At 51.1% G+C, this 24,447-nt stretch overlaps 1 protein-coding gene across 7 annotated transcripts in view; it reads right to left on the bottom strand.

Moving 5' to 3' along the window:
- KIAA0556 (KIAA0556 ortholog) overlaps positions 1-24,447 on the bottom strand; it is a 177,565-nt gene that overhangs the window by 25,856 nt on the left and 127,262 nt on the right. For 6 of the 7 annotated variants that reach the window (XM_025048349.1, XM_006914049.3, XM_025048351.1 and 3 more), the window contains 4 exons: positions 23,473-23,610; positions 9,008-9,875; positions 1,683-2,405; positions 694-899 (listed from right to left, as the gene is read on the bottom strand). In XM_025048349.1, the coding sequence (XP_024904117.1) occupies positions 694-899; positions 1,683-2,405; positions 9,008-9,875; positions 23,473-23,610 (1,935 nt within the window). The remainder of the gene's footprint in view (positions 1-693; positions 900-1,682; positions 2,406-9,007; positions 9,876-23,472; positions 23,611-24,447) is intronic. The other variant, XM_025048350.1, reaches the window with a different exon arrangement.

Raw genomic sequence — 24,447 nt, 5'->3', positions numbered from 1 at the left:
CCTTTCCTTTCCTTTCCTTTCCTTTCCTTTCCTTTCCTTTCCTTTCCTTTCCTTCCTTCCTTTCTTTCTTTCTTTCTTTTTTAAATTATTTATCAATTAAAAGCACAGACTTTGGAGTCCTACATTCAAGCCCTGGCCTTGTTACTCTCCCACTATGTGCCCCTGCCTGAGTCACTTAGCCAGCCTGAGCCTTGGTTTCCTAGGTAGGGATACTAACCGTCTCCATTCCAAGGGTTGTCAGGAGGGACACACGTAACTGGATCAGAATTCGTGAGCAAGAAACGATCGCTGGGATTGTCGTTATTTCAATTCTAAGTCTGCCTATTAAAAGCATTTCTAGACCGCCCATCAAAAACAACGTGGAGAGATTAAAATACAACACAAAGCAACAATTACCCTGAGACTACCGCCTCTAAATTACAGAGTTGACACAGACAGGATTATTTGTAGCTTTGATTAAAATTCGAATACTTTCTTCACTTTGGTGAAAAAAATAAATAAAATAAAAATTATTAGGGAATGAAATATGACATACAGGACCAAAAATGAAATAGAGAAATGGGAAATGTCAAAACAGTAACACAAGAAGTTTAAAGGAGATCCATCTTCATTCTTCCTGCTCTACTGTGAGCTGGGAGAAGATATCTCTCGAGATGCCCACCCCTCGCCCAGCCCACCCCCCACCAGTCCTACCCGGTCCTCGGCCCACAGGCCGGCCTGGGTGTAGGGCCTCTCCTCCCCGTCGCCGTCAGCCGTGCTGGGCCTCCTCAGCACCTCCTCGCACTGCAGGCCGCAGAGGCTCTCCACGTCCAGGTCAAATGTCTCATCCGAACAGAATATGGCCTCGAGGATGTCGTCATCGGTCGTGAATAAGATTGTGTCTCCAAAGTGCTCCGGGGCTGCACGGGTTACCAGGAAGACAAGAGTCAACTCACCCCAAATCCCAATCATTTGTAGAACAGGAACCTTAACTAATCAACTTTTGTGCTATAAAATCCCAAACCACTAACCGTTCTTGATTTGTGTAAGTGAGACTTGTTATTCTTCACGTTGGCAAATGGAAGTCATGGACCATAAGAACCACATAGATCTAATAAAGGGACCTAATCTAATGAGAATCGCTGTGGTCATGAGAAAAGGCGTGAGTGAGGCACTGTAGCAGATGCTATTGGTGTCCCACATAGATCCCTACGGATCCTTTTGGGGTGAGGGGGCTGGGGCCTTACCTGGAAGGACATGGGAGTTATGTCCCTAAGCTGGGAGCCTGCAGGGTTCCCAGCCCTGTCACCTTGCCTCAGGGCAGGACAAATCCTGTAACTTATGCTCCAGAGTTCCCCTTGGGTCAGGCTGAGGCAGGCTTCCGGAAGCCTGAAACCACAGCCTTGCTCAGCTTCCTCTCTTCCATATCCTGCACCCCTCCCTGCATTATGGGGTCTCCTGAGAGCACGCCCTCAATCAGTCCCTTGCAGAAGAACCCCCTGGTTGGGCTTAGGCCAGTAACTAGCCGAGGAGTTTAAATAAGGCCAGCTCTTGCACACCCACACTGCGAAAGGTGGAGAGGGCCAGGTCTGTGAAAGAAGAGAGACCCATCTGTCACTGGTTAGCCAGTGGGTTGTCTTCCCTCAGAGCCTCAGCGAGTAGCAGGTAGGGGCTTCAAGGACGTTCTTACAGACATACTGTACCTCCTGTCAAGGTTCCCGAGGCCTTGGCGATTTCTCCGTTAAAGATGCACTGCGCATCTAGCAGGATCTCAATGTCCTTCACGCCGCGGAAGGAATGTATCCGTGATTTGTTGTAATTCCAAATCCTGATCAGGGCGACGTGGCAAGGGTGCGTGAAGTCAGCGGAGATGGAGTGAGACCTGCCCGGCGTGAAGGGGGCCAGCCAGACGTGCATGTCGTCCTGGGTCCTGTTCACCCCATCGATGAGGTTGGTGACCACACGGGGGTCCTTCCCATAGGCTGGCAAAATGTTGATGTCGGGGGGGTCTGCTTGGATGTTTGCAATTTGCACCGGCTCGCCCTTGGAACTGAATATTTCTATTCCGTTGAGGCCAACATAGTGCCTGTCCCCCCACGTAGACTTGATGTCGATGACCAGGTGCTGTCCATAAGGCAGGACGGGGATTTTAAAGTTGCTCCCGTCGTCTGTGTCGATGGAGCAGCTGTCCTGCCCTCTCGTGGGCTCCGGCTTCTCCTCCTTCCAGAGGGGCAGCTGCTCGCTGTGCCGGCTGCTCTTCTGCTGTTGCAGGAACTCGTCCAGGATGTCCCCCTGGAACGCCATGTTGGAGATGCGCCCCCGATGGGAGCGGTCAAAGGCACTGAGGGAGTTCCACGACTCGTGCAGTGTGTGCTCCTGCTCGCTGTGGCCCCAGGACCGTGGCAGCATCCTGGACCAGGTGTCTTCTGGAAGAAAGGGCACAGGACGGGTGAAGCCCCATTAGTGGTGCGTGTGGAAGTGGGGACCCTTAGAGATTGTCTCATCCAGCAGCTCTCAGCTGGGTGCGCTCGCCCTCGGGGACGTTCTAGAAAGCCGTGAGGTCGCTGTCTCGATGACTGTTGACCCTCCTGGCACTTGACAGGTGGGGCCAGGGACGCTACTATCCTGGCCTGCAGGAGACAGTCCAGGCACAGAGCATGGTCTCCTGTCTCAGCAACATTCGGGCTGGTAAAGAATTGTTTACGGTTACTCTAGTCTGGAACCCAGTTGTCTTACAAAAAGCAAAGTATTTGTCAACGTATGTGGAATTTTCTAAGAATGCGACGACCATGCAAATCAAGGGAGGACATTTTGGTTGTGTTGGAACCTTTGCCAGAAGCCATTGCCCGCTTCAGAGACTCTCATGACGGGGCAATGCTGCTGCCTGTGGCCTCTGAGTCAGCAGCCCAAGGGTCTGCTCCTAAGGCTGTCACAGCCATGTGACCTGAACGGTGTTTCCAAAGACTGCCTAGTGGCAAGTGGAAGCCTCGTAAAAGAAGGTTAAATGAAAAAAAGCCAGATATGCAATTTAAGACGTGGCCCATCCTGGTGTGGGCGGCATGCACCCATGTGTTAATATGACCTTTATGGGTGGCGAGTAGAAAGGGCTCTTATTTTCGTCTTTGTCACCTTATCTTCTAGGTTCCCTACATGTATTATTTTTATAACCAGAAAAAATTGCTGTCGAAAAACCAAACAACACAGGCACATTACGAGGTAACGAGTTTACTTCTACATGTGGCTCAACTGGCTCCCAGAGCGGAGGCTGTGTCGCTAGCATGGGACGGGCCGGGGCCCAGCCCTCAGAGGAACAACTCTGAAGGCCCTGCCCTCCTCGTAGAATGGAATAGCTCCGGCGTGCTCATCAAGCTGCGGCCTGCCCTCACAGCCACGCCATGGCTAGCTGCCATCTAAGAGTGTCATTCTGGAAAAACAGCAGCTGATGACAATGACATTCTGTTTTTTCTCCTTTCATATCATACTGTGCCCTGCACTCCATTTTCTGCCTGTCTCCTAGGGGGCCCGGCTCCATCAATTATCTCTTTTCTCCAGAATCTTCAATCACTCCTTCCCCCACTGGTACCTGCCCCTCTCTCTGCCCGCAGACATGCATAAATCTCTCCTACCTGAAAGGAAAGGGAAGCCGGCCTGGCCTTGTGGCCCCTCCTTTCACCGCAGCCTCTCTGCATCCTCGGCACCAGCATCCTCCCTCAGCCCCCTGTAACCTGCTTCCTCGTGTCGAGTTATTGTTTTGCCCGCCCAAGCTCCACTACCCCTTCTCCTAGCAACAACACTGATTTTCCCTTGGGGATCCCCCCCACCTTCAGGCCATCCAGATTAGGCAAACATTGACAGCATCTTTCCAAGCTGGGCTTGTGAAAGGGACTAGGGGAGAGAAGGGCTCTCTTTAAACTAGCGCGGCTGAGCTGGTGGGATGCAGGTGTGGAGTTGCCGGTGGCCATTTTGCTACACTGTAGGGGGAGCTGCCTGAGAAGGGAGCCAGCACAGTGAACGTGAGCCAAGAGATGGGGAGAGTCCTGAAGACGTCGTTCGAGCCCCTGGATCCGGCTGTGCCTGAAGTCACATCCCTGTTGGCTTTCTGTCCCTTGCATCCATGAGTTGTCGTTCGAGCCCCTGGATCCGGCTGTGCCTGAAGTAGGCATCCATGAGTCCTACAATTCCCAAGGCCCCCCCACTGAAACAACTTTCTCCAAGTTCACAACGACTCCAAGTACACAATCTTTTCTCAGTCCTCATTCCATGCTTGACGTCCTAGGCAAAGCTCCTCAGCTTGACAGTTCCCCTTTACCGGCTCAGGACACGTTATGCCTTCCCGGTTCTCCACTTCTCCGCTGACAGCTCCCCACTTGTATCATACGCCCCCGCTCCTTCCCACACCCTAAGTCTGGCTGTGGGCCAAGGCCTCTGCTCTACCCCGTCCTCCCCACACTCTGCTCTCACCCGGTTCCTGGCTCCCACAGACACTGCGCAATGTTACATGTCAAGTTTCGGCTTCTCTCCCCCCACTTCCCATCCCCCGGCACCATCTTCCAATTCCAACAACCCCTTGGAAGGTCCAGACACGTCTACTCTCACTTGCGACTCCGTGTGCCTAAAACGTAGTTTGTCATCATCCCTTCTAAAGAGCACTGTCTCTACTATACTGAGAACAAAAAAATCAAAGAAAATCTAACTCCTCCCCATGTGCCCATGGCCCTGAGCTGGCCCAGCCGACTTCTCCGACCTTGCCTCGCACCATCTCCCCCAACCCCCATCGCCCTGCTCCTGCCATGCTGGCCTCTGTTCCACGGGCACACCGGCTCTCTTCTTGCTTCAGAGACTTTGTCCTTGCCGTGCCCTCTGTCGGGAAAGCTCTTTCCTCAGATCCCCGGGAGGCTGGCTCTTCTTGTCACCCTCTTCCTTAAAGAGGCCTGCTCTGCCCTGTTCCTGCTGTGTGCCAGTGCCTGGCTCAGAACCTGCACAAGGAAGTGCTCGGTACATGTTTGCCAGTAAAGGGATGGACAGCTGGCATCACCATTACGCCCCCTGTGTTCAGACCTGGAGGCCGAGGGACTCCCCTCCACCTGCCAGTTTGCCTGCACACCTGTCCTCTCTCCGCCTTCTCATCTGCCATTAAAAAAGACCCCAGGGGTTTCTTCCATCCTTTCCTCCAGGAGTGAGGCTTAACATCTGACAGAAGGAACTTCCCATATGGATCGTCACGACTCCTGTTTATTATGATTTGATATCCACAGACTGAAATGAATGGCCTGGATCAGTTTGCAAATACACCGAGGAGACAGCACCAATTGTCACATGTCAGGGACTCAGCCTGTGTTTCTCCGGAGTGTGCAAGAAAGGCAGGACTTTCCTTTCACTCTGAGTCTGCTTTCTGACCTCTTCTACCCAACATGGACACTCTGGGTTTTAAAAGCAGAGGGTGTAGACTTTCTCCTGGACCTCGCAGATGTGACAGCAGGCTGGAGACCTGCATTCCCCTCTGTCTGCGGGAGAACACACTACTCGCTAGTCCCTGGGAGTTGGGAACCGGCTGGGGTCAGTGCTTTGTCCTCTGCTTCAGTCTGCAGTCAACATAGTCTGGGAGGGACCACTGATATGAGACGATGGGATTGAAGACTCAAAACTATTCCTCAGTTGAGAAGAATATGAACTACAAAGTTCTGCACTTGAGTTTATAAAAATCAATGGCACCACCATGAGGTATGCACTAATTGCCACTAAAACAGGAAATGAAAAAGTATGTAGTGAGAAATAACATAGCCATGTTTATTCTCGGTGAACCGCCCTTCAGTCAGCTGATTGAACAAGGAATGGACGCCTGTCCCAACTTGGCCAATCAGCTTCTCTGAGACTTTGGAATTGGCTGCTGGAGCCAGAGTCAGGAAATTATGTCACTCTTGAGTTGCAAGGTCATTTCCTATTGTGTGCACAGAGAGAGGAAGCTGATCTCATGAGGACGAGTGAGGGAAAGTGGACCTGCAGAGAAGCAGAGGCAGGTCCAGCAGCCCTGGAGAGACAGGGAGAAGCTTCCCAGGGAACGACCCGTTTCTGGTTCCTTCCAATCCCATATGGCGAGCAGCTACACTTCCTGAATCTGGGGGTCCAGAAGCTCCTCAAGCATCCTCCAAATAACACCCCTTTTACTGCTCACACTGGGCTGATGAAATTTCATTCACCTGTAGCCAACTGACTCCTGACGAAGACAGTTCCAAAATGCATGTGTCATTACAATGAGATGCTCTGTTGGACAAAAGAATTTCCAGGCTGTCTCATGGTGACAACACAATTCCAGTCTCAGGGAGGAACCCGGCAGTCACTCATTCTACCAGCATTGATGGAGGGCTCAGCCTACACCTTTCCAGAAGGGCATGGGTATGGGATTTGGCTCTACGTTATGGACAATTTAAAATTTCCAAACAACTTTCCTTTTTAGCAAGATTGGCTTAACAAGCATTGAATCTCAAGGGCTCAGTTCTTAATGTGTCACTGAGCCAAGCAGTAAAATGCCTGGAAAGAAATTAAAGAGAGACAAAGTGTTCTGAACTTGGACAGGCTAGAATAGCACCCATCACCTCAGAACTCCCAGAGGCTCTGTGGGCTTGTTTCCCAGGAAAGCTCAGAATTGCCTGGCTCCCCTGGGGTGGGCGGCTGACGATGCTGCAGAAACAGGGCAGTGTTTTGAAGCTTGGTTTCTGGAGCCAAATCACCTGTGTTCTGCTCTACCCCTTACTGGCTACGTCACTTGAAGAAAGTTATTTAAACCTCACATTTTCTTTATCTGTAAAAGGGGGCTGGCATGAGGATTAAACAAACTAATGTGAGTACCATGCCTGGATGAAAGCCTGGCTTACTGCAACATGTCCCACATCCAGCCACCACAGTCCCTTCTTCCCACAATCCCTACTGTACTCAGACGACCCACTGTGAGCCACACAGATCAGACACACGCCATTCCCTCAAAGAGCTTCTCGGCCCTTCTCTTCCACTCTGCCGTCCTCCCCAATGCTCAGTCTCAGAGTTAAGTCTTGGCAGGAGTAGGCAGGGCTGCGGAGCCAGCAGAGGCAGCTCTGCCTGGAAAAAGGGAGCCAGTTGCTCACCACGGGAAGGCACAAAGTCTGAGGGACTTGCTCTAGTGTCCTAAGTGACATATCAGGGGTCTGAAAGAGGCCACAAACTCTCCACATTTCTAAGTGTAGATTTGGGCTCAATGCAGACCCCCCGGTACTGCCTATTTATTAGTTAATAATGGAGTAGATGCTGATGTGACTCGTTAAAAAATATATACAGTTGACCCTTGAACAACACGGGTTTGAACTGTGCAGGTCCACTTCGATGTGATTTTTTTCAATAAATATGTACAGTAATGTAAATGTATTTTTCTCTTCCTTATGATCTTAATAACAATTCCTTTTCTCTAGCTTACTTTGTTGTAAGAAAGTAGTATGTAATGCATATAACACACATACAAACACGTGTTGATCAATTGTTAATGTTATCAGTAAGGCATTCAATCAACAGTAGGCTATCAGTCATTAAATCTTAGGAGAGTCAAAAGTTTTATGTGGATTTTCAGCTGCACAAAGGGTTGGCGCCCTGACCCCTGTGTTGTTCAAGGGTCAACTGTACATGGGTTTTGCCTACAGACACACCAAGCGGGCAGGGATGGTGATGCTGATAAAGAGCAGCAGCTAACATCTGTTGGGTGCCTTATGGGCCAGGCACCATACAAAGTACTGCGCTTGTACGGTCTCACCTGATTCTGCTAGCATCCATGAGTTGCGTATTACTGGCATCATTTTACAGACAAGGAAACAGGCTCAGAGAGGTTTCGGGCTTGCCCGTGGTGTGGGTTGGTGATGAGGAACCAGGATATGTGCCCAGGCAGTCTGACTGCAGGGCTCCTTCCTGAGTAATGCCGTGTAGGGTTAAATTCAGAGGATCTAGGGCTGAGTACTATCTTGGTAGGTCTGAGTCCTTCCTGGACAATTAAAGGGTGGACAAGCCAATGTTGGAATAATGGCCACCACTTGTGGGGCACTTTTCATGTGCCAGGCTCTGGGTACTATTTCGAAGGCATCCTCTCATTCCTCACAACACTGAGAAGGAGGTGGCGGTGAAGGGGGTGTTCATTCTCATTTCATAGACGAAGATGCTGAGGCTCAGAAAGTGCCAGTGCCTGGCTCTATGAGTTCTAGGTCTGTAAGGAGCAGAGTTTGGATTCAAATGGTTTGACTCCCTGTTGCTAGGCTGCACTCCTCCCCAGTAGCCAAATCTGAGTGCAAATATTCAAAGCCCAGCCTTTGGTACCTCCTTTCAGATCTACAGCAAAGTTCACAAAGCAGGTGTGTCCTCCCAGCAGATGTGTATTTTCTTTTTTGACCTGCACAGTGGTTTAAAAATAATCTTGATAAGTCACCAGTGCTGGAAAATAGGAATATTCTACACTTCTGATTTCTCCTGATGAGAGGACAAGGGAGACCTGGCATATTGGCCTTCTATTCCTGGATGCCTAAAAAGAGCTTGAATGCAGTAGCAACTGCGCCCTTTAGATGGGCTTCTGCTCTCCAATTAGCCACAGTCCTCACCACTCCCTATAGCACTTCTGACACCCAGGTAAGCATCACTTGCTATTTATCATCACGGTTGTGTTATTTTTCTAAGCGTAAAGTTAGGAACAAAGTAAAGTATTAGAGACCAACGTCTCTATCAGAGGTAGAATAACAAAGTCTAGATTGGAAAAGCCATGTACTATAAGAAAAAAATGAGCAAAGAAAAAAATGAACATATCTTGGTGGCAATGATAAATATATCTATGAGTTTACCATACAAAGTGTGTCTTGACCATTTCACTCATCCACCTATGTAGCTCCTGAGACAGTAAATTTGTGACCGCTGGCTGAGAAGAAACCCCTTGCAGATGAGGAAACTGAGGACCAGGGAGCAAAATGGCTCACTGCCAATCAGTGGCCTCGCCCAGGGATGATGGAACCCAAGTCGGACCGCTTACCTCTGCCTGCGAGCTGACCATCGCCACGCCCACTGCTGAGGGCATCCTTCTTCGGGCCCCTCCTCCCACTAGCAGGGCGCTCCCTGTTGGAGGGCTGGGTAAAGATGTCGAAGTCATCATAGCAGACTTTGGGGGTCACCCTCTGGGCTCTCTCCCCTGAGATGACATTCCAGCTGCTCCCCCGCACCTGCTCACGCCTGGGGCCTTTATCCTTGGCCTCGATCTCTCCAGGACCTTCACTGATGATGTCACCAATGACGTCCTCTGACAGAAGCCTGTCTTTCCAGTCCAGTGGCTTCCCAGGACTCAGCCAGAGGGGTTTTGGCTTCCTGCCGCCCTGTTTCTTGCCTTTCCCTGTGGGAGAAGGCTGTAGCCAGGACGGGGTTTTCCCTGGAGGCTCAGAGACTTTTCTGCCTGTGAGGTTTTCCAGTTGTTGGTCAAGAGGACAATCCACAGGGGGGGTGAGGGGAGGACCACTGGGCACGCCTCCCATCGAGGCCGAGGGTGCTAAGGAGCTGAAGTCGTCCTCTAACTTGGACAAATTGTCTTTCACGCAGTCTGGAGAACTCGACCTTTCGCCAAACAAATTTCCTGGTGAGGAAACCTTCCCATCCACTACTGCTCCAGCTGTCTGTGAGCGACTGACACTGAGCTCTTTGTCCCCATCTGTGCCGGCTGCCGTGCAGGCATCTTTGCTTTCTTCTGAGTGGGCATGAACGGTGTTCTCCATTCTCTCATTCTCATTTTGCAGGCCAACCGGGATGCTCTGGTCAGCCGGGGCCTCCCCACTTCCTTTGTCCAACTGGCCATCAAAGATGAGGTTTTTGTTGACGTAAAGCTTCACATTTTTGGCACCAATATCAAGATCCTGAAAACACAAAATTTAACAAAATGACGACCTGAGGCATCAGAACGATGTATCAAATTTTGAAAGCAGAAGATAAAAAAGAGAAACGTGGAAAGCTGGAAACGTGAGCTTTATAAAACCACAGCACTGGGAATGTTAAAGCAGGCTCGGTCTCATTTCCGTGTCAAGTCTCACATGCTCTATAAATCAAAGGACTTTCACAAAGAGGCGGCCTCAATCGTCTTTGTCATCATTACTCCCTACTGGGACATTTGTGATCGCCCGCTAATTGGTCTCCCTGCTTCCTGTCTCTTGCTGCTTCAACCTCGACTTCACGTTGCCACCACAGTTAATTTTCTACCAGAGCGGATCTGGCCCAGTCACTCCACCTTGTGAAATCCTCAGGTTTTTTTTCACTGCCTATAGCAGCTTTCTTTAGAGTATGGTTCCTGGGCCCTCTGTGTCAGAAAAGCTTGATGTGCACATAAAATGCAAACTCCCTGGTTTAATGGGTATCATAGTTTGAGCGTCCTGAAAGCAGAGCCCGAGACAAGGATTTCAGTGCAGGTAGCTCATTTGGCAAGGTACTCCCAAGAGGGAGTGGGGAGCGTCAGAGAGAGCAGGAGAAAAACCCCACGAGTTTTTGAGTTGGCCACTGCTGCAGGTGACTGGGACTCCATCCCACTGGGGTCTCACATAATGTACCTCAGAATGTCCCTCCAAAGGGGAGAGGCTGGGGCGCTTATCCACTGACTCCCTTCCCTGCTGAAGGTTGTTCCTGAGGACACTGTGGCTTTGGGAAAAGCCCCCTTCCCCGCCCCTCCGAAGAAAGGCAGAGGGCCTGAAAGCACCAGAGGGGTACCCTGTCAGCTGTGGCTGCAATCAGAGAGGAGCCTAAGGGACGTGGTATGGGAGCTGCACTTGTAACAGGTTCTCCAGGTGATTCCTTTGCGAACCGAAGGTGGACCACCTCTGGCCGATGGGATGAATTCCGAGCCCCTCGGCATCATATGACCAAAGGGTCCCTGGCTGGCCTCATGTCTCTTTCTCCCCTGACACATGAACCCCGATTTCGTGCAGGTGTTCAACACATCTTCATTCATGATTAAAATGAAATCACACCTCCTCCTGCTACTGCCCTATCCGTCCGTTCCTCTTTACAAAAAAACATTTTTAAAAAACAGCTGTATCGAGGAACATAATACAGTAAACTACATTTTTCAAGTGTACAACTTGGTAAGTTTTAACACAAGCATACACCCATGAAATTATCTCCACAATCAAGATAATGAACACGTCCATCACCCCCAAAGTTTCCTTGTACCCGTGGGTAGTCCCTCCGTCCCCCTCCTTAACCATCCTCAGGTGACCACCCATCAGCTTTCTGTCACTGTAGATTAGTTTGCATTTCCTAGACCTTTACATGAAAGGATTCACATGCTACGTACTCTTCTTGTTCAAGCTCCTTTCATTCGGCGTGATTGCTTGGGGATTCAACCACGTTGTGCGAATTCATAGTTTTACTCCTCTTTCTTGCTGAGGGCTACACCTCATTGCCGGGGCGGCCAGCGTTTGCTCGTCTGTTTGCCTTTACGGCAGACTCCTCGCCGTCGCCGCTGCTCCTCCTCCCTTCTCTCTTGGCCCTGCTGCAGTCAGGCCTTTACCTCCACTTCTCCATGGAACCCACCTTGCCAAGGGCACCGATAACTGGGGTGGCGGGACCTCCTTGTTCGTCTGGGACAATCCTGATTTACTCCTGTCATCCTGCTGTAATCATTCTTAGAGTCCTCTTTTCATTCTCACAAGTGTCTTGCTTTGGACAGTCAACTTTAGGGCCGGGAGGTTGCCAGGTCCCCTGGGAGACCCCGGTCCTCGGTTGGGCTGCTGCCAGCAGTACTTGTGCAGTCAGCCGCCCCTCCCCAGCGGAGCTCGGCCCCCGCTTCCAGGCCCTCCATGCTCCTGGTTTTCCTCCCGCCTTGGCGGCCCCTGCACTGGCTCCTCTGCTGTTCCTCCCCTGAGCTGGGCCCCCAGGTTCCCTGCACTTCCTCACTAGGGGCCTCACCTGGGCCCAAGGCCCTAAATACCATCTTCGTGCTGATGGCTCCTGATTATTTTAATAGCCAATCTTGACCTCTCCACTAAGCCCCCTAGTGGCCACGTGACCTCTCTTCTTGGATATCTAACAGGTGTCTCAACCTTAAAAACCTGCCCCAAACAGAATTTTTCACTCACTTTTCCCAAAATTAGTCTTTTCTCATCTTAAAAACGGTCGCACCATTCAATCAGTTGCCAAAACCCCAGGAGTCCTCCCTGCCATCTGCTTTCTCACTCTTAGCCAGTCTGCCAGAGGTCCCATCGCTAAAACCCCTCCCAAATCTGACCTCGTCTCCCGGATTGAGCGCTGCCTCTTCGCCCAGGCCACCATCGCTTCTGAGACTCTCCCATAACCTCTGAATCGGTCTCTCTGCTTCCACTCTGCACTGCACCCCCCGCCCCAGACACAACACACTTCATTTTGTATACAGTATCCAGTCTTTTTTTTAAACGACGTATCAGATCATGGCAGCTCCCTGTTTAAAACCAGCCGTGATTTCATGCTACACTGAGCCTACGTGATCTGGTCCCTGCTGATGTCCCTGGCCTGGCCCCTACCGCACTCCCAACACGCTGGTCTGATGCCGTCCGTTCCCACCTCGAAGTGCTGGGCTGGGACGCTCTGCCCCAGCTGCCCTCAAGGCTGGCTCCTCCTTGTCTTCACAGAGGTCTCCCTGAGCCTCTCTCCACAGCAGCCCCTCCCCCATCCAGTCCCCTCTCTATCCCATCACCCTGTTTTGTTTTCTTCTCATCTCCGAAACGGTCTTCTCAGCTTTTTAACTTATGTATTATCCCCCCACACACACACAAAGTTAAGCTCTGAGAGAGCAGAGGCCCTTGTCCGATCCTGTCCAGGGTCTAGCACGCACCTGGCACCTGGTAGGCACTCACCAATCACTTTGGAACTATAAGTGAACAAACAGGTATTTCTCTGCCCGGGCAGCGCTGCTCTCTAACGACGTTCTGAGAGCAAACCTGGTCAGAAAAACGGCAGCCTGCTGGTGTCACCCCCAGATCGTTCTCCATCTTGCTCTTGGGAAATGGGATCAGAGACCCAAGAGGTGTCCATCTACACTTATTGCCCGCCTTAGCCCTCCTGAAAGCTAGGTGAGTGAGCTCTAACTAAATTTCTAGTTCGCGAAGTCATTGCCATGGAGGCTTCTGTGGCACTTTAGAATGAGACCCCTCAAGCCTGTGTTACACCACAGGAACCCGGCTTCAATCATCCAATTGCAGGATGGCAGACTACTATTTGCCAACTGTCAGAAAAGTCGATTCTCAAAGCACTCTTTTACATGTTTATATGGATGTGTTCTCTGTTTAGCAGAGGCACAGAGCAGGTGCGTGATGTGAATTAATCAGGAAATAGCTATTCGAGAAGGACAGCATGGGCAGCTTTCAATAACTAGTTCCGCAAAATTACTGCCATGGAAACATCTGGTGAGACAGAAACGCTCTCATTGAAAGAGGCTGTGGGATGGTGGGGAGGCCTTCCAGCCCGGCACCGTCGTGAGGTGGGCATCTTGGCTTTCATAATGGGACGTCTGGCTTCCAAAATGTGTTTGTCTACCTTTCATGAGCAGTCTGGAGCACCACCTGACCTCTAGCCATCTGCTGCCCGGCTCTCTCCAGGAAGTCTGGCTGAGAAGAGACAGGTGGAGGGAAGCAGGCTAGGGAAGGGGCGCACCCTCTGTGCCCAGGAGGCCAGGCAGGTAGGACGGAGGTGGGATAGGGTGGAAACGACAGGGAGTGGCAGGGACTGTGGGGAGCTGGGAGGCTCACGATCTGCTGGATAGTGCTCATCTCTGCAAAGTTGCCAGTGCCCTGCAGGCCAAACAAGCCTTCTCTGTGGGCGGACTTGGCCCGAGGATCACCGGTGGGATCCTGGGAGGGGAACGAGTAGCAGTCACTGCTCCGGGGACACCAAGTGTGAAAAATAAAAGGCCCACGCAGTCCTTGGAACGACTCTGTCTTATACATGGACTCGGCCTTCCCTGAGGTCATGGAACTGGTATGAGGTGAGCCACTCTGGCTAGCATGCCCAAGGTCCTACTGCCGCCTCCCTTCGGAGGCCTCAGTCTGGGCCAACGCTAGGCTGAGTTCCACCCGGTGGAACTCAGAGTCCCACTTTTAATAAGTCCCTGTGGACCAGCTCTCTCCTATCCTAACTCTGCCTCCCTCCTCAGCCCTCAGAGGCAATCACTGTGGGCACTGGGTGGGGGTGTATACGCTGCGTCCTTCTGGATTTTTTCCTACAGATATATGGGCGTGTTGACGTGACTGCCATCACAGCTCAAGGGTGCAGTTAGAAGCCCTGTGAGATGCACTGCACATTGTGGGAAAAACAGAGTGGAGGTCTTTGCAGGTCCATACCCCTTGGCGTCCCCACAGCAAAGCTTTGCATAAGGGATGTCTTTGAGAATAGAGTCAGGGGAAAAATTCCCTTGCTTCTGAAGAACGAGCCTGCTTCCTGCTTTGCAATGACTAGGACTTTAGTCCTGTTTCCTCCTTTGCTGGCTTCTGAGAAGTCTAGGGTGAAACTGTCTTTCTGATTCCTTCGACTTTAGAATTGTGTGTGTGTATGTGTGTGTGAGTCCTTGTTTCCTTGATGCTAATATTTTCTTCCTTGTTTTACAAGAATTATTCTTATGCCTTTGTTGACACTGCCTCAAAGTCCTTTTGCGGTGGATTTTCAAAAGGGCACTTTGAAACTCTCACTGGCAGGTGGCTAACGGGAACATCTTTCCTAGCCCACATCCCGACTGTGTCTTCCTTACAGTTGACGAGAACCAAGCATATTGAGACTGCAAGGCAATTTTAATATAACAATATTAAAATTATTTTGATTTAAGTAAGTTAATTGACTTGGCAGGGCCACTTTCCTCCCTGGCCCCAGCATCAAATGACATGCCACTTCCAGCGAGTACAGGAATTGTTCCACCAAGACTGGTGGCGGCCCGGTTCCTTTATGACAACAACCCAAACAGAAGTGTGGGCTTCTGCACTCACAAGGCCTCTTCCCCAGAGACAAACACCTGCCTTAAGCACAGTGGACAAACCCTGAAGAAAAACGTTTGGAGCAAAGCGCTGGCTCAGCCTAAACACTAAGTGCCAGAGAATGTTCATGAGAGCAAAGCCTTGGTGTGCGCGGGCACGACCTCAGCCACGCACAGCCTGCGGGGGCCACGCTGCAGGCGTCCCACACTCCAGTGGCTCTGTTATTGACTGGGAGCACCCACTGGCCCCACTACGCAGGGAGAACATGAGCTGCTGTCCTGTACTGCTCTCTTCACCCAGAAGCGCTGGCTGCAGAACAGGAGGGACCTGGGCGCAGTGGGCTGACTAGGGGTGCTTATTCTGAGGACTTTGGGGAGTGAGCTGCTGCTGATCAGAAAGCCACTACACAGGCTTTGGTACTTGGCTCAGGGTCACCTCCTCTAGGAAGCCCCTGGCCCTCCTGGTCTCCTTCACCTCCCTCCTCAGGCGGAGTCAGGGGTCTTCCCCCGGGCCCTCAGAGCTGGGCTTCCAAACTCCATCTCTGCGCCTACCACTTGCCGAGTGTCCACATGTGCACGCCCATCCTCACCTAGAGGGAGATCTTCAAGGATGAGGAACGGGCCTATTCTTGTCTATGTTCAGACCCAGCTCTGGGAACTAAACTTGTTCCTTGGTGGAACATCTGAACTTGAATGCTGTTTTATGGGGAGAAGGCCTCAATGACCTTTTATATGTCCCTTGGGAAGAAGACCAATGAAAACTATTCTTTGTGACGTAGAAACTTGAAGAAGATGGTGGGACACTGTGACATCTAATAAGCAACATCTAACCAACTACATGCCAGGCTCTGGGCCAACACTCTGTCACTTCCCCACCCCCAACATCACAGACTCAGTGGACAACGGATGTGGATGGGACCTAACAGATTTGGTCACTGGTGGCCCTACAGCTGAATCTATGCTGCTTTGACTTACAGAGAAGTTAAAAATGTCAAGACTAGTTGATAACATCTAAAAATTGGGAGCTTTCACATAACAATGTGCATTTCTAGCCTCTCTTGAAAATATAGCCCACTTGGCATCACGGGACCAGAGCTGAAGTGCTGAGTGACAACTGCCCTAGGCGGGGCACAACTCTCCAGTGACCACAGTCTCTACGGAAATGCAGGATGGTGTCGTGGGGACCAGACTGCCTGGTAGTGATGTGAACACCAGCAAATTGCTCTGCTTTTCTAGGCCTCAGTTTCCCCATCCATAGAAAGGAGCTACTCATCGACGTACCCATCTCATAGTAGTGGAAGAAAAGAGCTGATATATGTAAAGCACTGTCTGGCACATAATATGTGCTCAAGAAACGTGAGCTATCATCATTATTTTGTATCAGGTCCACTGCCTAGATGTACGTACCTGCCAAGCCCAGCTGCTCAGAGCTAGCATGGCCCAGAGACATCCAGCTCCCCTGAGGCCTAATGCGGCAATCCCCTCGTTCCTGGCAGAGCCTGGAAGCAGGCATAGGAAGAACCCCACCGGCTCTGGGGTGAGGCCTGGAATTACTCTCGCTGCCTTAGGTCAAGACTCCACTAGATCTGGGCTGAGGCCTCAGCATGTAATTCTTACAATTCTATTCAACCCGACAAATAGCACGCGGACTCTTTCAGAGTCCTGGCCTGTGTGAGATGCAGAAGAAGAAAGCCTTGCTCCTCTCCTTAAGGAGTTCGCAACAGTCTGTATAATAAGGGGTCACAAACTCAAATGCTTGCAGCACCATAGCCATGTGGGGCATGAGGACTGTGGTGAGCTAGAGAACGTATGCCTGCAAGTCCAGAGGAGGCAGGGGCCACCCAGCTCCGGCCCGTGAATGCCACGTAGGGAGTGTTGCCAGCCCAGCAAAAGTCAATTTACCAATGATGTCAAATGTTTCACCAGCTATGCAGCATGATAAGGGCCAAACGGAGCACGTCTGCAGGATGGCTTTGGCCAGGGGGCACCGGCGTGGGACACGGGAGACTCAGGAAACCGAGGAACACAGAAGCACGTGACTCTGTGCCTGGAAGGGTGTGGCTGGAGACTACCAGAAGGAGCCTGGGGCCGGGCAGGGCAGTAGCTGGTGGGTGAAGAGGCTTAGGCAGGATCTTGATGTTTCCAAAGGCAGGGTGGGTCATAAGAGGGGCTGGGCACTCCAGGCGCTGGGAATGGCAGGAGCAAAGGCTCAGAGGGCAGACGAGTTTTATAAGGACCAGGGAGAGGTAAAAGTTACACAACTCCGTAAGGCCGGAAGAGCCAGAGAGCTAGTCTTGAGGTCAGAGTGTGGAGGAGGGTCTATTTGACAGGCAGAAAACATGTATGGGGGTCCAGGTGAGCATCACAAATGGGAGAGGTGATGTGGTGTAAGGACAATTGTGTCCCTGTATTGGGGAGACAAGCAGAAGTGGCAGAACTGTGGTATGTGCCTCAGCTACACTGAAGCTTCCAGGTGTGGATGTGGCCTAGTGTGGCCTGATCTTCCAGTTTCTTAATAAAAGTCGAAAATTCACATAAATAAATAAAGCCTCCTAATATTTAAATGTTGGCAACTGATTCAAAAATATTTTCAAGGCACCAAGTGAGCCAGCTGAAATCTGTCTGAGCTGCTGTTGGTGGGCTGGGGCACAGTCTCTGTGTCCCGATCTTCTTCCCAGGATGTCCCAGGAAGCACGTGTTGGTAGTGGACTGTGGCCGCCCCGAGGCAGCTTCAAGGCCCTTGATTCATCCACCCTCATCACCGCACTGGCCCCACTGAACTGCGATTTGTTGTCGTCCCCCTGGTCCCTCCTGCTTGAGAGTGAGCTCTCGGGAGAAGCCGGCGTGTCTGATTCCTGGCCCCAGCACAATGCCTGAGTGTGAGGTGATTGATAAGCCTCTGCTGATGAGGTAGAGGGACTGAGCAGATGAGCCAGTGGAACCGGGAGATGGATGAGGACGCTGCTTGCAGTGATGAGTCTTGCACTGGGGCAGCAGACAGAAAGGGGGAAAGACGAGCTGGGTTTGGAAGGAGACAGGTTTTGATAATGGAAATGGTAAGACTTAGAGCAGGGGCGTTTAACCCCCAGATTGTGGACCAGTCAAGGTCTGTGGCCTGTTAGGAACCAGGCTGCACAGCAGGAGGTGAGCGGTGGGAGAGCAGGCGAAGCTCCACCTGTATGTGCAGCTGCTCCCCAGCGCCAGCATCACCGCCTCAGCTCCACCTCAGATCAGCAGGCATTAGATTCTCACAGGAGCACCGGTCCCTGGTGCCAAAACGGTTGGGGACCACTGACTTAGAGAGAACTAGCAGTGAGAGGTAAAGGGAGGAGAGGAGGATTCGAGGTGGGAGTCAGGCGCTGCTGCAGACAGCAGAAGGAAGTGGAGGCCAGGAGTGGTGGGGCACTTCCACTTCTGGGCATTTATCTGCATGAAGTGAAATCACTATCTTGAAAAGATATCAGCACCCTCTTGTTCACTGCAGCATTATTTACCCCAGGCAAGACATGGAAACAACCTAAGTGATGGATGAATGGATAACGAAGATGTGATACATGATATAGGTGTCTATATAGATATATACATATACATACATACAATATGGAATATTATTCAGCCATGAAAAGAAGGAGATCTTACCATTTGCAAAAACATGAATGGACCCAAAGGGCATCATGATTAAGTGAAATAAGTCAGACAGATACTGTGTGATTTCACTTATATGTGGAATCTAAGAAAACCTGAACTCAGAAATACAGAGAACAGACAGGTGGTTGCCAGAGACGGGGATTGGGGGGTAGGGGTGGGGCTAAATGAGTGAAGGTGATGAAAACGAACAAACTTTTAGTTACAAGACATGAAAGTCCTGGGGATGTCATGATCAGCATGGTAATTAAAACGAACAAACTTTTAGTTACAAGACATGAAAGCCCTGGGGATGTCATGATCAGCATGGTAACTACATTTAATAATACTGTGTTGTATATTTGAAAGTTAAGAGAGTAGATCTTAAGAGTTCTCATCACAAGGAAAAAAATTTGTAACTGTATGGTGATAGATGTTAACTAAGCTTTTTATGGTAATCATTTCAATATATATACATATATCAAATCATTACATTGTATATACCTAAAACTAACACAATGTTATATGTTAATTATATAATTTAAAGAAAAGTAATCAAATAAAATGCAGTTTCTCAGTTGTACTAGCCATATTTCAAGTTCTCGATAACCACCCCTGGCTATGGCTACTGTACTGGACAAGGCAGATATAGCATTGTTATTAATATCATTGCAGAAAGTTCTGTCGGGCAGCACTGGTCTAGACTACCATGACATGCCACCGAAATATGCCACCAAAAAAATCTAACATCCATTCATCCACCTACTCATTCATTCATAAACTACTTAAAGAGCACCATTTCTGTCTATAAAACATACACCTGGGTGTCTGCCCTGCCTCGCTCGCTGTCGCAGCTAGGCTGGAGGTGGCATCTGGATGGCGACGTGAGTAAAGATGGTGATGGCGTGCCTGTATCACTGAAGGGTGGTACCATGTAGCGGGTAACTAACATATTGTTATAAAGGAAAACTGTGGGGAGACACGGGAAGCCCACTTTTTGGGTGGGTTATCACAGACTCTAGAAGGGAGACTATTGTTTCCTTCCTCCCAAGAGATGTTTCTCTGCAGGGGAAGAAGCACTGAGAAAACCAGAGAAAAACCAACAGACCTCAGTTTCCTTCCCAGCTCCGTCCCTTACAACTCACCAGCTGGGCAAGTCATTTAACTGGAGAATATCGAAAACTCTTACAGACTTATTATCACGTCCTCTTTCCGAGCCCAAGGCAGACATCGCAAATCAATCACGTACCCTTTCCTTGATGAACCATAAGAAAAGTTCCAGATCTTTCTTAAGACAGCAAGCACTCCAGGTAGCCATTTCCAAACAGAGTGGGCAGAAGAGACATAATCTATATGCCCCATGGCATCTCACTATTCAAGCCCCAGCTTCTTCATCTACATGGTGAGGACGTACGACACCCACCTAGCAGGACTGCTGGGGGGTTAACTGAGGTGGTTCATTTGTTCGGTTATTTGTTCATGCGTCACATATTCACTGAGTGCCTGCTGGATGCCTCACGCCTACCCCGTACACACGGCACTGTCTAAAGGGCAGCTGTGATAAGTACAGGCGTCTGTGTGCCGGTGTAGACAGATTCTAACCTTTGTGTCCTTACTTTTCCCTGAAGTCCCTCTCCTCTGAGCCACCTCACACTCACCGCATCACCTAATGAAGGGGAAAGGAGCCCATAAAACTTAGCCTGAGAATTTAATAGCAGCATATTTTCTAGCCCTTCCTTTCTTATGTTCTAAAGAAGCCGTGGTTGGATTAGCCCCCACATCTGACTTTTCTTCCTTGCATTCCTATACACAAAACACTGTATTAACAAGTCGTGTCTACTGGGGTGAGCTATATTTCCTATAAACTCTCATTTTATCTCCTCTAAAACACACAGTAATAGCATTCTCTGGAGAATATTAAATCAAACCAACCTGCAGCTGCATCTGTTGGCGCTTTCTGCCCCCGGTAAATTCAGGCAACAGATGGGTGTGTGTTACATAAGCAGTGCCCCCGGGGCGGGTGCGGGGCTCCAGCCCACACCCCCTCTGTGTGTAGAAACGCCTCGCGTCTCCAGTCCCCGCAGCTCCTCAAAGTGCCCCCAATGACCCTCTTATTCTCAGCTCACAAGGAAGGCTGAGTGCAGGTTAAAGAAGAGGCAGGCCATGGCCAAAAGGAATGAAGCTTATCTCCTTTGTAATCCAGCACAGAAAATCCGCTTTTCTTAGCCTGAGATATACATTCAGTGACAGGGCCAAGCTGCAGGGCATGGGCATGGGCAGCCAACACTGTTCCATTAGCCATTCCTGAAGATGCTGGTGACCGCCTGTCAGGAAGTACCCAGAGGACACAGGCAAGAGAGGACACGACCCTAGATGCTGGGTGTGCACTGCAGGGCCTGGGGACAGCCCATAAGAACACAGGAGGCAAGGGCAGGCCCGTGGAGAAGGGGAGGCTGACACTCTCACAGTAACTTCCTTGCTTATCCCAGTGGTTTGGATTTGTTCTTAAATTCTAACTTTAGGTATTTGTTTTTAAAAACTTAAAAACAGAAATCAGAGAAAGCTTTCTGTCTCTTCTCCGAGGCAGCGCTGTGCATGAAGGGAGCCCGCTGGGACAGTGTCTGTGCGTTAGCATCAGGTCCCGAGAGCCTGGAAGATGTTTATTGGTAGGTGGCTGGCTGGCTGGGAGAATCGGCGGGAAGTAGTACAGAAGGAAGGATAGCAAGGAGGGAGAAGCAGGGACGCCCCTGATGGATCCCCAGCCTGCCTCTAACCTGCACACGACCTCGTGCGAGTACCCTGACACTCTTATTCTCAGTCTCTCATCCGAAGAGCCAAAAGGGTAAGACAACTGCTTATGGGTTCCTGGGGAATGAACTCATGCATTCATTCGTTCATTCGACAACCACGTATTTCCACTTTGAGCAGAGCAGCAGTAGATACGACGGAGGGCCTGCTCCCAAGACGCGTACAGTGCTGCAGGGGAGCGGGCGTTGATCCTGGTGCAGGGTGACGAAACACATTCATGAAGTCTCAAAGTCGCGCAAGGGTCAGGTCAGACTGGCCTCCTGGAGAAAGTGACCATCGGGGTTTTTCAAGACCATGAGGAATACGCAGGCATTTTGAGTTGAACCAGATGGGAAAGGCCAAGGACTAATGGTGTAACTACCAGGGAGGGGCATGGGGAGCCGAGTGGCCGCACTCTGGGGGGTGACATGAGTGAGGGGCGGGTGCTCACAGACAGAGGCCGGGCCTGGCACATAGGGATGAGGGGGCCCCGATATGCTCGGGGGTTTGACCTGGAGTCTCTGGATCAAGGGGAGCGTCTGAGGGTCTGAAGCAGCAGGGAACCATGATGAGACCCCCAGCAGCTGCTGGAGACAGACTGGAGGCCTGGCCAGGGGTCAGGAAGGGTGAGTAAGGGGGTGCACTCTTCCACACCTCTCTGCCTTTGCAGAGAACACACAGTTCCCTCCATCTGGGACACACTTCCTCCTTTTCTGCCTTGCTCAGTCCTACTCTTTCCACTATAGCTCGGGTATATGCTCCTTCGAGTACCTCCCTTAACCCCTCCCCAGACTGAGGCCCCCTCCAACATGCCCCAGGGGTTATGGTCTGGGGCAGACCAGCTCCCACCCCAAGATGAGTTCGGTTTGAACTGTACGGTAGTTTCAAAAGAACTTACGTTAGCTGTCGACATTCACGAACCAGAAAGGCTCATAGCAAAATCCAGATTCCCAGGTCCCTGGGGACGCTCAGGAGACCCGGCAGCACCGGCTGACGTTCCCACATGGCAGCCATCAGCTGAGGCTGCAAAGTGGCCTTCCCTTTACCTGGCGCGTGTGCCTGCCAGTCTGCCACACTCCCGACCGTGCCCTCGTGTGCGTCTGACAACACTGAGGCTGAGTTCGGAGTGGGGTCGCATTTGCCAACTCTCCCGTTCCATCGCTTCCCCTAGAGCAGGTTGGAAAGGAAAGTGGAACAACTCCCTTCCTTTTTTCTATCACAAGAGGACAAAGAACACAGGCCGAGGGGTCCTGCCCTTCCTCGCCCACTGAGTCCTCTGCCGAGTCCCTCGGGCGTCTGTTGGAAATCCTTGGCACTCCGGGTTGACCTTATCACACTGCACTGTACTTCTACATGTCCTTGTCCGCCAGCTTTCAGACAAGGAGTACCTCTAGGGCACGAACCGTGTCTTACTTACATCAGTGTCCTCGGAATTGATCATGAAGCCTGATGGCGCCTACTATGTGCTCAGGAATCGATGTCAAACGACAGAATAAATAAAAATGAGTGTATGAGACACAGTCCAGTGAAGAAAGGATCAGGGCCTGGGTGCAGCAGTGACGGGAGAGAGAGAAGGGAGGGGCTCTGAAACCAGAGGGGCAGCAGAGCACAGAGGGCGACAGCCTGGCTGTTCAGAGCAGGGCCCCCGTGCCGGAAGCACTGGCACATGCGGGAGCTGGTTGGACACACAGAGTCTCGGGCCCTGCCCTAGACCTGCTGAATTAGAACTTGCATTTCAGCAAGACCCCGGGTGAGTCGTTACAGCTTGAGAAGCGCTGGCTAAGCGAACGGGCCTGGAGTCCAATCGCGGGGCTTCTAACTCTCACTCTGACTAGCTGTGCGACTTGGGGGAACATTACATAACCCCTCTGAGCGGCTACTTCCTTTTCTGTTAAAACTGAGCCTCAGTTCGTATTTTTCCAGTTCCCGCAAAGGGCCGCCTGACTTCACATCCCCAACCTTCGAGTGGAGGCCCTGCTCCTGGTGCTCTGACAGGGCAGTGTGAAACCCCTCAGCAGGCACTCGCTACACCCAGGGCCTCCTTGTACCCATTTTGCAATTTCAGGAATCAGGCTATGAGATAGCTCTAAGAATTTCCATCAGACCTCGTTACTTACGCCATCAGCGGTCCAGTAATTCCAAACCCTGATCTTGGCCAGACCGAAGTCACGCAGTGGTCTCGCGTCGCGGATAATGAAAAAGAGCTGGAGCGGAGGGTGGAAGGGGCACGTCCACAAGGAGGGGTCTTTCTTGCTCTGAAATATCAGTGAGAGAGGAAGGTGTTCAGTACATCTCTGCCTCTCCCCAAAGGACACCAGCGGTGACTCTCCCTAAGGAAAACCAGGAGAGGGCTGAGGGCAGGCGGCCAGCCCCCTTCTCTACATAACCCAGGGTGGAGTCTTGGATTTCACCCCCGTCTGGACTGACCCTCATCCCTGGCTCAACGCTGCCACTCAGGCCCATCTGTTCCACCATCCCTCCAGACTGAATTTAAAACACAGCGGGCTTTATTTTAATCAAGGTAATCAGCTTTTGCGGGGTGCAGGGCGGCGGGGGAGGGGGGAGTCAACTAGAGAAAAGGATGGGGAAAGAGCCACCGCTTGCCCTATCTGGTAACCCTGGCAAACAGAACTTTTGATTTTCTTTTGTAAAAACTTGTCGACTTAAAAAACAATTTAATAGAACCGAAAGAAGCTGGCTCAGGCATTGGTTGGGACGGGGCCATGGCACGAAGCCACAGGAGTCACTCTGTTCCTTTTCAGGGTTTCCCAGCCGGAGACCCCAGGGTGCAGTTTCTTCTCCCGCCCGCCCGCCGGCGAGGCTGCCACGGCCGCTCTCAAGGCCGGAGGGGCACATTGTAGGAAAGCCTCACTGTCATTTTCATCTGCACCAACAAAATTTTATGTCATCGGTGCCTTGGATGCAGACGGAAAAGCCAAATCGGGGGACTTTTCTCAGCTCTAGTCGCCTCCTCTCTCATCTTCCCGGATGCCTCTTCGACTCTCCGTCTGGACCAAGCTGTCAGCTGCTGCCGAACATCACTACACCAGCTCGGCCTCTGCCTTTGCACAGGCTGGGCCTCTGCATGCAAC

Source organism: Pteropus alecto, unplaced genomic scaffold (assembly GCF_000325575.1).
Source record: "Pteropus alecto unplaced genomic scaffold, ASM32557v1 scaffold44, whole genome shotgun sequence".
Taxonomy (NCBI): domain Eukaryota; kingdom Metazoa; phylum Chordata; class Mammalia; order Chiroptera; family Pteropodidae; genus Pteropus; species Pteropus alecto.
The sequence above is the reverse complement of the archived record's forward strand: the minus strand, read 5'-3'. Positions and strand labels throughout refer to the sequence as shown.